Genomic DNA, 17,918 nt, shown 5'->3' on the forward strand with positions numbered 1-17,918 from the left:
CTAAGAAAAAAATGTAGAGGAAACACAAAAGTAAATTAATTTGAAATGTTGAGGTTGTAGGATGTGTCTTTCATTTAAAACAGAAATACTATTAAACACTGCTTTCATAGGTTTCCCTCTGCTCCAGGTTTCCACAGCTACCAGTTTCTGACATCTTGTGCCGCCCGCCACCCCCTTAATTTCCGTTAACATCTGCTGTTGAGTCACACATCTATTTCAGGCTTCAGACCCTGTTGTTGTCTCAACTCAGAGAAACTGCCACCAATTCAGACTAAACACTGTGTGTAATTATTCTGCTGGTTTTAGCCAGTGGGATCCAAAAAGAAAGGTTTCCAGTGATTTCTGCATTGATCCATATTAGTGCAGGTTTATAGTAAAGGTAATGCTTTACTTTAAATCACTCTACTAAATATTACTAAGCACTGTGGACAGATTTAATATATTATAGCACTGTACTGCACTGCAAAGGAGTGCAACATTTTATGGCAAATGTCAGTTTTGTGAATTAAATTAAGAAATAGGTAAAACAACTGTATTTATCACATATGACTATTTCATACTTTATTTTTAACCTCATACAAACAGAACTTGTCTTGTTCTGTTACATTCACATCTGTCCATTTTTGTGTAGCCTTTGTGCAAATTTCCTTCCTGCACCTTTGTAAAACAACACTAAATACCCAAATAATGAAAACTACTGCCATAAAAATGTGAACTGCAACACAACATAAGTGATAATGCATAAGAAAAAAATGTTTTTCTGTGGTCACATGGTAATATGATGTCACACAGCCCTAATACACTGTAAGCAGATAATGCCATAGTAAAATAGTCATTAAAGCTCTATAGTTGTCTAGCTCTCTCCTCTCAGTCAAAATCAAACGATTAAATGCAAAGACAGAGTCTGATGGACTTTTATGCTCTTCTGGAAAGATAACGCCACTTTTGGATATACTAGACATGTCCAATAGAAGCTAAGCTTCCATGTTAAGATAGTAGTCACACCCAGGTCACATCTGATCACATGATCAGTGATTGGTAATAACAGCTGTCATTCACGATTTTTAGCCCCCTACCCATGTGACAACTGCTGTGATTCGTCAAAATCTGCCTCATGGGATGGATTTTCTACAGCCTGAAAACATAGGAAAGGAATAGATGCAGAAGTTTCATGTTCTCTCAGAGTACTGAAAATGCTGTAAGGCAGGGGTGTCAAACTCATTTTAGTTCAGGGGCCACATACAGCTCAAGTAGGCTGGACCAGTGAAATAATACACATAATAACCTATAAATAATAATACAAAATTTTCTCTTTGTTTTGATGTGAAAGTGAAATTACAATATGAAAATGTGAATATTCTGAACAACCATGTACACCCTGAAATATCTTTCAAAACACAAGTGCAATTTCAACAATATTATGTGTCAACTTATTATTAACACAATTTATAGATCACAGTGGATAAGTGGAAAACATTTAGTAACAAACATTATATTGTTAAAATTTCACTTATTTTTCTTAAGAAATTTGGTAAATGGTAAATGGACTGCATTTTCTACACCTTCAAGGTGCCCAAAACGCTTTACAAAGCCTCACATTCACCCATTTATGCATACATTCATACACCAGTGGGCGACTGCTGCCATGCAAGATATTTCCAGTTTTTCATATCTGCAGATTATTCACATTTTGTTGTGACAAGATAATTTGTAAATGTAAATATTTTCATAATGTAATTTTACTTTTTTCACATTAACCGAGGAGAAAATTTTTCAAGTTGTCATTATTCATAGATTACTATGCTATAATTTTACTTGATATCACATTGATCTGTATGTGGCTCATGAACACCCTTGACTTTTAATATTTTCAGTGTAATTTTTACACTTCACAATTTCATCCCATGGGCCAGATTGGACGATTTGGGGGGCCGATTTTGGCCGACACCCCTGCTGTAAGGGAATTACTGCACTGGAATTTAGCTGTAAAACATTTCAGAATTTCCCATTTTCAGTGAACAGTAAGAACAGATCAATCAGTGCTGTCCAGTGCATTTCTCTCACTAGCAGTTATAAGGAGTTTATACAGCTGTCAGTGCTGCTGAACGAAAACCTCCATAAGTAATGTATGAGTGAAATGTATTACACATTATACCCAGGTTCTTACATATAATGTTACAAAAGGAGTGTTATTACATGATGAGGTGAAAATGTATTATGTATGATTTTACATAGTCAGGTTTTTACATATGTTACCTTAACCTGCACAGATAATATAATATTCTGTCTCATTTTACTTTTTTCTTCTAATTTTGCTTTTCTTTCTAAACTAGAGGATGATGAGAAAGCTGAAAGCCAAGATGATGAGTAACTGTTATGTCGTTGGCTTGACTTTACACTAAAGATAATGTGTTCTAACAATAGATTACCTTGGTGTGTGTGAACATTGTTGTATTATCTGAGTGTCTGATATGCGTTTAACAATAGAGGGGAATTATCTGGGATGAGCGGCTCTGAGTCCTTGAAATTCACAAATACACAGATTTAAGACAAATAATGAAAAAATTATGCAAAAACAGCTTATTGGGAGCACTGAGAGAACACAGCGGTCCGTCTTAGTCTGATTACGTTACATTATATCCGGTTGCTTCAGTGGACAGGAACAGAGAACATTTCACACACCACGTCATCATTTGGCCTTCAAGATGCTCACGATCTCTGCTCCTGTACTTTTTAGTTTTATTTCCTGTTCCGTTCTGCTGTAGTGACCCAGTTTACCCCTTCGGAAATCAATAAGCATCATCTCCTCTTAATATCAGCATGGCTTCATCTGGCAAATAGAACACACAGGAATTTGTCTGTGATGGCAGGTGGGGCAAAACAAAGATGTGGGAAAAAAAAAGAGCAGAGAGATTCAGCTTTTGTGTTTGCACTGAGACTTACAGTTTCTAACCTTGAAGTTCTCAGGGTCATCTAAGTGCATGAAATGTGTAAAATAAACAGTGTTAGCATTGATTTTCACTCACACTTTCTGAGAAATCACACTGGAGATTAAGCAGTATTATTTGGTGTTTTAAGTTGTCTATCAGGCAGCTAACATAAAATACATGGCTGTATAAACTGTGATTTACAAGTATTAAATGTAATGTGATGAACTGGTAAAAGTTTATGGAGCTCCTTGTTGTTTTTGTCTTTTCATATCACATAAATATAGGGATTTAGTAAACTTAAAATGATTACAGTGATGCCAGAGGGTCAGGTCCATTTTATCATCTGGTAATTTTGAAATAGTTTATGCTGAAAATAAATATCAACACTAATACTACCGCAGTTCCAAAGCATAAGAAAATAAAATGTGGCCTCCTTAATATTAGATCTCTGTCCTCCGAAGCTTTATTAATTCATGATATTATATTACATCATCATATAGATTTATTCTGTCTGACGGAAACCTGGCTTTGTGAGGAGGAGTATATGTCCCTAAATGAAGCTACTCCTCCAACTCACGTTAATAACCACATTCCCCGAGGCTCAGGCCGAGGAGGAGGAGTTGCAGCTTTTTTTAATTCATGTCTACAAATAAATCCCAAACTTAAGCCTAACTTTAACTCATTTGAAAGTAGGGATGCACCGATACCACTTTTTTTCAGACCGAGTACGAGTACTTACATTTGAGTACTTGCCGATACCGAGTACCGATACGAGTACTTAATAATCCCATTCCAGTTCTTAGTTCCTTTTGTAAATGTGCTTTATTGTTGTTGTAATTAGTCTGACTGGAAAAAAGTGCTGCTACTGACATTTAATGTGTTGGAATGAGCGTTTCTCAATTAATCCACCAGGGGGCGCCGCTCTGAATTAACCATACTGGACAAATACCACGAAGAAGAGTAAAGTTTTTTGAGAAGAATAAAGTCAGTAATAACAAACATGGAGACAACGGAGGCAACACTAATGTGATACTAATATTGCAGCGTTTTCACTGGTAAGGTTTAACAGCTTAGCTTCAGCAGGAAGAGAAAAGATAAATGAGTGATAAGTTTCGTTTTCCTCACCCCTGTCACTAGTCACAAGTGTTTGCTCCTGGAGGATTCTGTTGGGTTTCTGTACCGGGCTTAGAGTCTGGTTTTGACCAACTCCATATGTAAAGTGTCATGAGATAACTTTTGTTATGATTTGGCGCTATATAAATAAAATTTGATTGATTGATTGATTGATTGATTGACCTGATACCTGTAATGTCCTTTATGTTGATGTAAACCTTTGTCTCACACCTTCACTTAGCAGAGATGCTGCAGTTCATCTCCTTACATGGGCTCCAACCTCTCTCTGAGCTTTTACAGCAACTTGTGACATCGTGATCACTCAGATCAGATGACTGTTCATGGCTGGCTGACCAGCACCTCACAATGAACACAACATGGGTCAATGTGTGAAAATATCTTAAAATGACCCATGTTTATGTCCATCTTACCACCACCAGAGGGTGAATGTGAAAGTGAATGAATAATGGATCAATAACATAAGGGGCTTTGGGTGCCTTGAAAAGTGCTACAGAAATCAGAAATCCAATCTATTATTATTATTATTATTATTATTATTATCTTGCAGGTATTTGGTGACCTCTTTGCAGCCATGTGAATTAGTGCAGAAAACTGGCTAGATGGTGCTATTAGATAGGACAATCCGTAAAAAGAGGCAATAGGTTGTAGATGGATATGACAGATCAACAAACTTTATGGACGTAAACAAAGTAGTTAAGACATTTATGTACTGCATGATAGACTTTCTTCCCGTCTTCAAATCTTGCCTCATAACTCATCTCTTCTAACTGGCAGCACCCATCCATCATCCACTCTCTTCCATATCTCGCTGCTTTTTATTTTATTTTTGTATCTATTCTCCATTCTCTTGTTAATAACCTGAGGCTTATTGCACAAAACTAGGAATCCGTCATCCAGGATAACTAACTAAGCCATGTTCATTGAATCCAAAACAAGGGCGTCCAGGCTTAATTTGTTGCACAAAGACCAACCCAGGATGAACAGACATGGATTCATCAAGCCAAGTGTAACTCATCCTGGATGCATGCATGTGACTTCCTAGATAGACCCTGAAATCGATCACAGATTCACGATTCACCATGGCAACTTGAGTGGTGTACTTTCCCCCTGTCAGACACAAAACTCGTCATTTCGGCTCAGAGGAGGTATAGGACCAAATCAAAAAGAAAGGCAACACCACCACGGTTATAAAAACGAGAGAAAGAGTGGCAAAGGACTGCAGACTGCCTGAATGCACAAGTAGTGCACAAATACACACACACTGCTCCGCTGAAACCATCACAATTACAATCCAAATAGTTAATTAACATCTCCAAAAATGTAGTTGTACTTTGATTATGAATCACGGGAAATTGTAAGTGAAACTGACCGTAGATGTAAAAGTGAAATTGTGTAAATGTAACTCCATCAGAATATAACTCTGATAAACAGATGAGCTCACTGACTTCATTGAATTTCCTTTTGGGATAAATAAAGCTTATCTTATTATCTCTTATCTTATCTTGGTTGAGCTAATAGGACTTGGTATTACAATCCCTGATTGACCAGCACTTGGTGATGAGTGGGGTAGGGGTAAAAGCTTCACTGGGGTCTTCAGGTGGGCACACTGCTACATTGATGTTTTGTTGATAGGCCCACAATGGCGGTTTGGGACGATGGCACCTACTTACCTGGCTTGATGGTGGTTTGGGTCGATGGAGAATACTTACCTGCTTTGATGGCCGTTTGGGTTGATGGCACTGTAAAGGTATGAAAAAAAAAGAAAAAAAAAAAGGTACGCTGGCGGTTTGACAGACATGCGTATATCTGTTGAGCTCATAGGACTTGGTATTACAATCCCTGATTGATCGGCACTTGGTGATGAGTGGGGTAGGGGTAAAAGCCTCACTGGGGTCTTCAGGTGGGCACCCTGCTTCATTGATGTTTCGTTGATAGGCCCACTACATCTCCACAGGGCTCAACGGCGACACCAAGCATCCCTGGTGTGCCCCCCTCGGCTTGTACCCCCGGTGGTCACTTTGCAGCCCAGATGGGGTCCTTCCTCTTTATCCATAGCCAGTTGCTGCTGCGCTCGGCGGCTTCCGACAGTGATCTTATCATGATTCATGACTTTCTGATATTGTCAATTAACCCATAAAGACCCAAACATCCATCACCAACTAAAACCATCTACTGATCTAAACTGTTTAATACCTGCTGATCCATTAATCCTTTCAATACATGTAGATTATTGGTGTAAAATGTAGTTTGTAATCTTTTCATGGTCATCAGATATGACCCATTTGGACATTCAGAGGCTCTGTAGTGAATGTGGAAACAGTGGAAACACCATCATCTTCTACAACACTGATTCACCAGTAAAATCCATGAAGTTGAATCATGACAGTGGATGGAAATGCTTGTTTTATGTTCAGTTAATGATAGACTGGACTGAAAAAGTCACTTTTTCTGCAGTTTTCTCTGTTTTTGATATAATGCCCCCAACTTTAATCTGATCTTTTATGAACATCTTCATGATCAGGAAATTAAACATAGGAAAATACCTAATTCATACTGATAAAATACAATGTACAGAAGATAATATTATAAGAAATGGTGATAAATCACTTAAGAAAGGTTAGACAGAGAAAATTCATTTGGGAACTGACAAAAAACTAGCACTGGGCCTTTATGTGTTAATGGACACTGTTAATAGTCTTCTAAAAATAATCTTATCATTTCAGATTGTCATTGCTGACTGTCTCATCACTGTTGTGTCAATCTGGTCTGGCTCGGTCCATGACTCCCGAGTCCTTGGAACCTCTGGAATCTATCAGCAACTATCGCAAGGTGAGCCACACAACCTCTATTAATAACTACTTTTTACATCATATCTATCCAGAATGTCACTGTATATCTGAGGTTGTGATGCAGAGGTTTTGTATTGACAGGTGAATTGTCTGGTGTGTCTCTGGGGAGAGGGGGTCTGCCTGCCAGCCTTTTCTCCAGACAACATACACAGACCCCCAGGAAGCACAGCAGGCCCACAATCATGCCTATACCAGGACAAGGGCCAGGATGGAAATGACCTTTGATTTGTATATTTATTTATTACTTATGTGTATTTATTCTTCTGTTCTATCATATGCTTTGATTCTGTTCTGTCTTTTAGAGTCACAGTGTAACTTCAGTTTTAAAGGAGCTGATGGTTTACTTGCTTTGATTGATCCTCATTCAATAGAGGAACATCATGTTACTCTTTATGTATTAATATTAACATTAAATATTAATATGTAATCTATGGAAAACTGTAAGTTAAGTATAAATAATAAAGAAACTTAAAGGGTAAATGAAATCAAATTCCTTGGAATAACTATGTACAGGGTGGGCCAGAAAGATTTACCCACTGTTTATCTCTATTTTATTTGCTCAGCTTTTGTCCTAGAAACATAAAATTTTGGGTAGTGCCTCCTAAAAGGCATAGATTTTGTTGTACCTGAGTTCATTTGTGTACTCCTTATGATTGTCGAGTATGGCATCGAAGAGTAAGCGCGACCAGATTGTGGCCTTGAAGGAGGCTGGCCTGACAACAAGGCAAATCATGGAAAAGGTGAATGTTTGTCGAAAGACGGTCTACAATGTCATGAAACGATACAAGAAGACTGGCAATACCACCAGCAAGTAAATCCCTGGAAGAAAACGTTCAGTCCGGACCAAAGGTGTTGTTGACAGGGTGAGGAAGCGAATCCAAAGGAATCCTCGCAGGAGCATGAGGGCAACAGCAAAGGAAATGAATATCTCAAGAGCGTCACTGAGAAGAATCGTCAAACAGGATCTCGGAATGAAAGCACTAGAAATGCAACGCAGACAACTGATTTCAGCCGCTTCTAAGAAAAAACGGCTTGACAGGGGGACAATGATGCTGCAGGAGATTCAGAGTGCCGCAGACAAAGTCCTGGTTTGGTCTGATGAGAAGATCTTCACCGTTCAGGCAGTGGTGAATACCCAGAATGACAGGGTTTATGCACGGAGTGCACAGCACCTACCCGAAGGTCGCAGAACCCATTTTCGTCATCAGAAGCCAGCTGGAGTCATGGTATGGGCTGCTGTTGCTTCTGATGGCTCAAAGTCTCCTTTGGTCTTCATTCAGGAGGGTGTGAAAGTGAACAGCCAGGTGTACCTTCAAATGCTTGAAGAAAAAGTGTTGCCTTGGTGTACCAACGTGTTTGGAAACCATTATATCTTCACACAAGATGGTGCACCAGCACACACATCCAATGTCGCACAGGCCTGGTGCAAGCAACACTTTTCTGGTTTCTGGGACAAGAACATGTGGCCTCCATCAAGTCCGGACATTAATCCCATGGACTTTGCGATCTGGTCTATCCTGGAGAGGGAAGTCTCAAGAGTATCTCACAGCAGTGTCACCACTTTGAAGACAGCTCTGATGAAGTCATGGTCAAAACTTGATGCAGAGACAGTGCGGCGCTCATGCCAGGCAGTGCCAAGTTGTCTCCAGGCTATGATAAAGGCAAAGGGTGGCCATATTGAGATGTAGATGTTTTTGGTGACAGAGAATAAAGTATAGAAACTGTGTTCAATGTCTGTGATGTTTGTCTGCAAGCATTTCTTGATAGTGAAGAAAAACCGATGGGTAAGTCTTTCTGGCCCACCCTGTACAAGAAGTTGCTATATGATGTACTGCATGGAGGTGTGGGGGAATACTTAAAGAACTAATACAAATCCAATCATCATTATTCACAAAAGATCAATACCAATGATCAATAAAGTGTCCTATAGTGAACTCAAAAAATGAAAAATAATCTGTTGCCTGTTCATATTTAGAGCTTGTTTAAAATGTGGGAAAGTGTTTATAATTTCAGAGGAAGTCATGTGTTAAAAAAAACTTCTGTTAGAACAAATATGAAGACAGCTAGTCTTTGTGTTGCTGGAGTAAATGTTTGGAACAAGTTCAATCCTGGGGAATGGGGAAGTGGAGAAGTGACAGGAATGATCAAAGTATGTTTAGAAGGACGATTGGGGGAGGAGTGTGTGGAGAAGCCAATGTGTAAAAACTTGAAGGCATGATGACCTTAAACAGAGAACACCATAGGGGCATGGAGGGAAGTCCGTGAGGATGAAAGAGGTACTTTTTTTGTGTGACAGAGGAATAAAAGGACATAAAAACACCAAAAATATAAAGGCCTCTTTAAATACGGTACTGTAAGATTCAGTATCACAAAAACTGTGCACCAAATACAATTTGGAAATACAATATGAAAGCTATTGCATGGCCAGCGCTCAGGCCCTAATAAACTCATTGTTTTGGTAAAACCTGACTTAACACCAGAAGAACTGTAAATTAATTGTCTTTATGCATTATCTCTTCATATTATATAGCAGATTTTACACAAACCTTTCAGCTTTTACATAGGTTGAGGTGTGCTATAAATGTGTAACTAGAGACAAAGAGTAGGAAAGGCTAACTGTTACAGATATAACCTTTTCACATGTAAAATGCTACATTCACGGCTGATGTCATCTCAGTGTACAGGATGTTGCTGATGGTGCTGGGTAAGTAATTGTGGTATATATATATATATATATATATATATATATATATATATATATATATATACACAGTACAGGCCAAAAGTTTGGACACACCTTCTCATTCTTTGCATTTTCTTTATTTTCATGACTATTTACATTGTAGATTCTCACTGAAGGCATCAAAACTATGAATGAACACATGTGGAATTATGTACTTAACAAAAAAGTGTGAAATAACTGAAAACATATCTTATATTCTAGTTTCTTCAAAGTAGCCACCCTTAGCTCTGATGAATGTTTTGCACACTCTTGGCATTCTCTTGATGAGCTTCAAGAGGTAGTCACCTGAAATGGTTTCCTAACAGTCTTGAAGAAGTTCCCAGAGATGCTTAGCACTTGTTGGCCCTTTTGCCTTCACTCTGCGGTCCAGCTCACCCCAAACCATCTCGATTGGGTTCAGGTCCGGTGACTGTGGAGGCCAGGTCATCTGGCGCAGCACTCCATCACTCTCCTTCTTGGTCAAATATCCCTCACACAGCCTGGAGGTGTGTTTGGGGTCATTGTCCTGTTGAAACATAAATGATGGTCCAACTAAACGCAAACCCGATGGAATGGCATGTCACTTCAGGATGCTGTGGTAGCCATGCTGATTCAGGTTGCCTTCAATCTTGAATAAATCCCCAACAGCGTCACCAGCAAAGCACCCCCACACCATCACACCTCCCCCTCCATGCTTCACGGTGGGAACCAAGCATGTAGCATCCATCCGTTCACCTTTTCTGCGTCGCACAAAGACACGGCGGTTGGATCCAAAGATCTCAAATTTGGACTCATCAGACCAAAGCACAGATTTCCACTGGTCTAATGTCCATTCCTTGGGTTTCTTGGCCCAAATAAATCTCTTCTGTTTGTTGCCTCTCCTGAGCAGTGGTTTCCTAGCAGCTATTTGACCATGAAGGCCTGATTCACGCAGTCTCCTCTGAACAGTTGTTGTAGAGATGTGTCTGCTGCTAGAGCTCTGTGTGGTATTCATCTGGTCTCTAATCTGAGCTGCTGTTAATTTGCGATTTCTGAGGCTGGTGACTCAGATGAACTTATCTTCAGCATCAGAGGTGACTCTTGGTCTTCCTTTCCTGGGGCGGTCCTCATGTGAGCCAGTTTCGTTGGAGCGCTTGATGGTTTTTGCGACTGCACTTGGGGACACATTCAAAGTTTTTGAAATTTTCTAGACTGACTGACCTTCATTTCTTAAAGTAATGATGGCCACTCGTTTGTCTTTACTTAGCTGATTGGTTCTCGCCATAATATGTATTCTAACAGTTGTCCAATAGGGCTGTCAGCTGTGCATCAACCTGACTTCTGCACAACACAACTGATGGTCCCAACCCCATCAATAAGGCAAGAAATTCCACTAAGTAACCCTGACAAGGCACAGCTATGAAGTGAAAACCATTTCAGGTGACTACCTCTTGATGCTCATCAAGAGAATGCCAAGGGTGTGCAAGGCAGTCATCAGAGCTAAGGGTGGCTACTTTGAAGAAACTAGAATATAAGAGATGTTTTCAGTTATTTCACACTTTTTTGTTAAGTACATAATTCCACATGTGTTCATTCATAGTTTTGATGCCTTCAGTGAGAATCTACAATGTAAATAGTCATGAAAATAAAGAAAATGTGAATAATGAGAAGGTGTGTCCAAACTTTTGGCCTGTACTATATATATATATATATATATATATATATATATATATATATATATATATATATATATATATATATATATATACATACATATATATATATGTATATGTATATGTATGTATGTATTAGGCCTGTAATGGAACCGAACCGTTTTGGTATGCACCTGTTCGGTTTGGTACACAGCTGTACAGAAACGGCACAGTACGATGAGAAAAAGAAAAAGGATTCAAAGACGTCATTCGGTGTGGAACTTTAAATCCATGGAAGTTTCACATGGACTTAATAAAGGAGTACACATTGACCCGAAATATGAAATAGCAGTTAATATAAGGTTAAAAAAAACAACAACAAATATGATGTGAACCTGGAAGGAAGAGACTGAAGACCCTCCACCATCATTACAGTCCTGTTTGGATCAGTTCAGGTTCAGGTGAAAGACAACAACGAGGAAAGAGACATTAATAAGACAGACGTTGTTTGGCCTCTATGAACGACGGTAGTTCTAAAACACTGACACTAGCTCTGTCTGTCTGTCTGTCTGTCTGTCTATCACGCACGGTGTATAATAGAGGAATAAATAGAACGTTGAAAGTATGTAAAGTTTCACTTTCGTTTCACGACAGCGTTCGTTACGTTAGTTATGAACCGCACCCCCAGGTATACAACTGCGCGCCCCCCCCTACCCCCCAGCTCCGACTAAATAAATAAATAAATAAATAAATAAATAAATAAAATCCCCCATGCACACAGACAGACACAAATACACACAGCGTCCTAAACAGTTTCTTCTCTGTCCTAAAATAAATAATTTGGTTCATTGTGTTGTCAAAGTTTCTCTTCAGTTTGTTTAAACAGAATAGCAGTTTACCATCTTGTTAATGTTGCACCTCATGTGGAATTTTTATGTTATTTTTATGCAGAATATGAACTGACAGAACTGTGATTAGATTTTTCTTGTTTGTTCAAAACTACCTTTCAGGGAAAAGTGCAACACTAATGTTTAAAATACATTTAGTAATATTAATAATTTACTTTATTTTCTATTTGATTTGTAGCAGCAGAATTATATTATTCCTGTTTTTCTATATTCTATTGTGTCCAAAAATTGGGGGAAAAATGTTTTTAAAAAAAATTATGAATGCATTAATAGATATTTTGAGGGGTTTTCTTTCTTCCCATACCGAACCGAAAAAAAAAACGAACCATGGCTTTCAAAACTGAAAACGTACCGAACCGAAAATTTTGTGTACCGTTACAGGCCTAATATATATATATATATATATATATATATATATATATACACACACAGTATATTGCCAGAAGTATCACCTGCCTTGACTCGCATATGAATTTAAGTGACATCCCATTCCTAGTCTATGGGGTTCAATATGACGTGGGTCCACCCTTTGCAGCTACAACAGCTTCAACTCTTCTGGGAAGGCTGTCCACAAGGTTTAGGAGTGTGCTCATGGGAATTTTTGACCATTCTTCCAGAAGCGCATTTGTGAGGTCACACACTGATGTTGGACGAGAAGGCCTGGCTCTCAGTCTCCGCTCTAATTCATCCCAAAGGTGTTCTATTGGGTTGAGGTCAGGACTCTGTGCAGGCCAGTCCAGTTCATCCACACCAGACTCTGTCATCCATGTCTTTATGGACCTTGCTTTGTGCACTGGTGCACAGTCATGTTGGAAGAGGAAGGGGCCAGCTCCAAACTGTTCCCACAAAGTTGGGAGCATGGAATTGTCCAAAATGTCTTGGTGAAGCATTCACAGTTCCTTTCACTGGAACTAAGGGGCTCCTGAAAAACAACCCCACACCATAATCCCCCCTCCACCAAACTTTATATTTGGCACAATGCAGTCCGACAAGTATCGTTCTCCTGGTGACTGTCAAACCCAGACCCGTCCATCAGATTGCCAGATGGAGAAGCGCGATTCGTCACACCAGAGAACGCGCCTCCACTGCTCTAGAGTCCAGTAGTGGCGTGCTTTACACCATTGCATCCAGCACTTTGCATTGCACTTGGTGATGTATGGCGTGGATGCAGCTGCTTGGCCATGGAAACCCATTCCATGAAGCTCTCTGCGCACTGTTCTTGAGCTAATCTGAAGGACACATGAAGTTTGGAGGTCTGTAGCGATTGACTCTGCAGAAAGTTGGCGACCTCTTCGCACTATGTGCCTCAGCATCCACTGACCCCGCTCCATCAGTTTACGTGGCCTACCATTTCGTGGCTGAGTTGCTGTCGTTCCCAAATACTTCCACTTTCTTATAATACAGCTGACAGTTGACTGTGGAATATTTAGGAGCGAGGAAATTTCACGACTGGATTTGTTGCACAGGTGGCATCCTATCACAGTTCTATGCTGGAATTCACTGAGCTCCTGAGAGCGACCCATTCTTTCACAAATGTAAAAGCAGTCTGCATGCCTAGGTACTTGATTTTCTACACCTGTGGCCATGGAAGTGATTGGAACACCTGATTCTGATTATTTGGATGGGTGAGCGAATACTTTTGGCAAAATAGTGTATATATATATATATGTATATATATATATATATATATATATACACACACACACACACACACACACACAGGATGGGGAAGCAAAATTTACAATGAACATTTAGTTGTTTTTTCTCAGCAGGCACTACGTCAATTGTTTTGAAACCAAACATACGGTATATTGATGTCATAATCATACCTAACACTATTACCCATACCTTTTCAGAAACTTTTGCCCATATGAGTAACCAGGAAAGCAAACGTCAAAGAGTGTGTGATTTGCTGAATGCACTTGTCACACCAAAGGAGATTTCAAAAATAGTTGGAGTGTCCATAAAGACTGTTTATAATGTAAAGAAGAGAATGACTATGAGCAAAACTATTACGAGAAAGTCTGGAAGATACTATTAAAGAAGAATGGGAGAAGTTGTCACCCGAATATTTGAGGAACACTTGCGCAAGTTTCAGGAAGCGTGTGAAGGCAGTTATTGAGAAAGAAGGACACATCGAATAAAAACATTTTCTATTATGTAAATTTTCTTGTGGCAAATAAATTCTCATGACTTTCAGTACACTGTCTTTCAATCCCTGCCTCAAAATTTTGTAAATTTTGCTTCCCCACCCTGTATATATATATATATATATATATATATATATATTTATATATATATGTATATATGTATGTATGTATGTGTGTATATATATATATATATATATATATATATATATATACACATTCATACATACATACATACATCTACATAAAATTGTCTACTGAATATCATTTTACTGCATTTCTTTTATGGTAGCTGCCAGTTCTCATCACATTAAATGTCAGTTGTTTATTGCAATTCATATAGTCTATGTTTTCACAATTCAATCTATCATGCAGGCCTTCAAAGAAATACAATCAAACTGTATTTTCTCCACTAACTACTTCGCATCATATACTTTTGCAACAGACTGAATCATACTGGGGATGAATTCTACATCATCCCACTGGCAGATGCTTCATCTATCTTTAGTGTATCACATAGCTGGCAGTACATTGAGATGTCCATTACACCAGTCTCCAAGAGGGAGATAACCATGAAATTTCTGTATTTTCTACCATTTTTGCAGCTTAACTCTCCCTGTATTGAATCATTGGTGAGCCTTAAAGGTGAGGATGTAAAAGAAGGTGAAGGTGGGACTGCATCTGTGGATGTAGATGAATGGTACAGGGAGGTGGTAGTGGTGCTCAGGGGGACAGTGAAATACTAAAAAAAAAGGAGATAAATGAGCAGAGGATGATGAGAGACTGTATAGAAACCAGATCAGATAGAGATGGATGAAGGTGCAAAATGACAAAAGGAAAAGCCTAAGCCTAAAGGAAGAGATTAAGTGGAGGTGTGCAGGAATGGGAGTAATACAGGAGGATGGAGGGATGGAGGGAATTCCCTGTTGCGTGCAGCAACAGCCAATCAGCTCTGCAGACACGCTCATATTGTGTTACGTAATATTAACATCCCGTCGTGTGTGCGTGGGGGGCTTTGAGGGGGGATATACCCTAACACGAAAACCCGCGAGAAAAGACCTGTTTATCTCTAAAATCGCGTTCATGTTCCATTATTAAACACGGTTCCATTATTATCAAATGCAATTAAGAGAATTTAAAATTCGCGTTAATGACAATTTATAGACATGCTGGTGATCTTTTCCTAATATGAGTGATTGTTGACCTTTGCATCCAGTCTTCATCAGAGTCACTGAATCACAGCAAATACTGAATGTTTAATTCCTATTTTGTATCGATCTAACGGTATTCCTCTTTCAATCAGAAGTAATACCACAGCAATGAGGAGTGGTGTTGATGTAAACATAGATCCAAAGACAAAAAGCGTTCACAGACTCCCAAACAGACACGCAGACGAGACTCGATGTTGTCTTCTTACCTGGGTGGCTTTATGGAACTGCTTCTTCAGCCCCGCAACAGACATCACTTCGTTAAGGAAGGAAATAAAAACCTATTTAAAAAAAAAAAAAAAAGTAAATATTTTTGGGCTCTTGAAGTTTAAGTGTGACCGAGCTGGACCCAAAGCAGCGGTAAATCCTTCGGATATCACAGTGATAGACCTCTCGTATCCGTCTATTTTGGCAGAAATATGTTGAAATGAAAAGCCGACGACTGGCAGACCTAACCCAGCTGGATCTATTTTCAGTCTGAGAGGCAAAGAGAGGAGACAAGAGGGGGAGGGATGGAAGATCGTCTCATGGGAAGATGGATCACTCGAGCGGGAAACAGGCTGCTTACGCCAAGAGCGTACTTTACTTAATTATTGTGAAATATTGTTATACTGTTGCAAACTTTAATACCACATAAGCTACATAATATATGTTTTTCTCTTTTACTCCTTGCGTTTGTTGTGAAAAGTTGAATATCAGTTTTCAGTGGGGATGTAGTGCAAAATTCTGGACAATGTGTAAGCAGTATCTGTGGGTTCTTTTCCTGTGTTAATTCATGTCTCATATGCAGGGAGGCTGCCAGAGATTTGGGCCCTGTGAAAAAAAAAAATCACTTTGAGCCCCACCACTTCAATGCCCCAAACCATGTAAACCTAAAAAAATATAACACTATGCATATGGATCAATATTCTGCTTACAATAGAATTTATGATTTCCTGCAAAATTGATGGGACAGGTGCAAGCCATCTTTAACATTTTAATACTTTTAATGATAATATATGTATATATGTAGGAGTGCTGGAACCTGGACCAAACCATATAATGAAATAAGGAAGGGGGAGTAGGGAGGCAGAGGCTGAGTGGATTTTTTTTTTTTTAAACCAAAAACAAAACTAATGCAAAGAAACAATGCTTATTGTGTCTTGTGAAACAAATGTTCTTTTATGGTAATCAGTTAATAATAATTTTAAAAAACAGACAAATGTTCTGCTATTTTCTAGGGTCCCTGTCAGTCACTTAGCCCAGCTCATATGCATTTACAAGAAGGCATGATTGAATGAATGAATGAATGAGTGAGCGAATGAATGAACTTACTTGTGATATGTAGTTTTATACCTAATGGTGCAGCTACAGATTTTAAACAGCTACCCCCACGGCCCACACCCATCACTCAAATTCAGTATGAAGCTGTAATGCGGCTAGTACAAACACTGAATCCAAATGCAGAAACTCGGACACAAAAATAAGGTTCAAAGAATTTATTATTCACACACAGGTGAAAGAATAATAATAATAATAATGACAGAATCTTGAGGATAAAGGTGGGAGATATCCTCCTCTGATTCGTCCTCCGGTTCGAGGGCGGCAGCCCGTCTCCCCGAGCGGCGTTTGGGGTATTTTCCCCGACTGGGGGAAAGCAAAGGGAGGTCAGGGACGGAAACAGGTCATGCACAGGCAGGCTATCACTCAGGCAACAGGACATAAGGGCTAGACAAATACTCACGTACCAGAAAGTCAGGGCGAGAAGATCGAAACCAGGAAATCCAATGAGGCAGACAAAAACCGACAGGGAGCAGGCAGTAGGCAAAAAACCGAGGAATCCAAAAAGGGTCACAACAGGCAGACAAAACGAACAAACGAGGTCAAGACGCTGGTAAGAACTACTAGAGTTACAAACTGGCGACTGACAAGGGGAAAGGACAGGGTTTAAATACACAAAAGGGAGGGAAGACAACTAGACACAGGTGGAGCAAATCAGGGCGGAGACAGGTAATCAGGACAGAGGTCAGGATGAGCGGGGAACAGGAAGTAAAGACGACAGACAAGACACATGAGGGAAAACTTAACAAAATAAAACAGGAAGTGACACACAAAACATAAAAGACAGACAAAACCAGACTATTGTCTGGCAGCAGGTATGACAGAAGCAGTATAAAGCTGGATTCCACCTGTTTTAAGTGGAAAAAAAAGAAGAGTTACTGTAGTGCTTTAAAACATGTCTGACACCATTAAAGATGGTCTCTTCCCTCTGTACAAGGAAACAAAAATGCAATGGTTTTAATTTTCGTTACAACACTCTCATGAAAACATGAGTATAATATTTAGTTACTTCAGTTAGATCCTGCTTAAGCCTCAGTCACAAATGCCATTACGAATGGCTACGAACACC

The 17,918-nt window shown here is 39.3% G+C and overlaps 1 protein-coding gene across 1 annotated transcript in view; it reads right to left on the reverse strand.

The window, feature by feature from the left end:
- The window catches only part of LOC115438421 (endophilin-A1-like), a 90,713-nt gene extending 74,696 nt beyond the window's left edge, over positions 1-16,017 (reverse strand). The window contains exon 1 of the mRNA XM_030162044.1: positions 15,739-16,017. Within this exon, the coding sequence (XP_030017904.1) occupies positions 15,739-15,783 (45 nt within the window). The 5' untranslated portion in view covers positions 15,784-16,017. The remainder of the gene's footprint in view (positions 1-15,738) is intronic.
- Positions 16,018-17,918: the final 1,901 nt, after the last annotated feature.

This window comes from Sphaeramia orbicularis, chromosome 18 (assembly GCF_902148855.1).
Source record: "Sphaeramia orbicularis chromosome 18, fSphaOr1.1, whole genome shotgun sequence".
In the NCBI taxonomy this organism is placed as follows: domain Eukaryota; kingdom Metazoa; phylum Chordata; class Actinopteri; order Kurtiformes; family Apogonidae; genus Sphaeramia; species Sphaeramia orbicularis.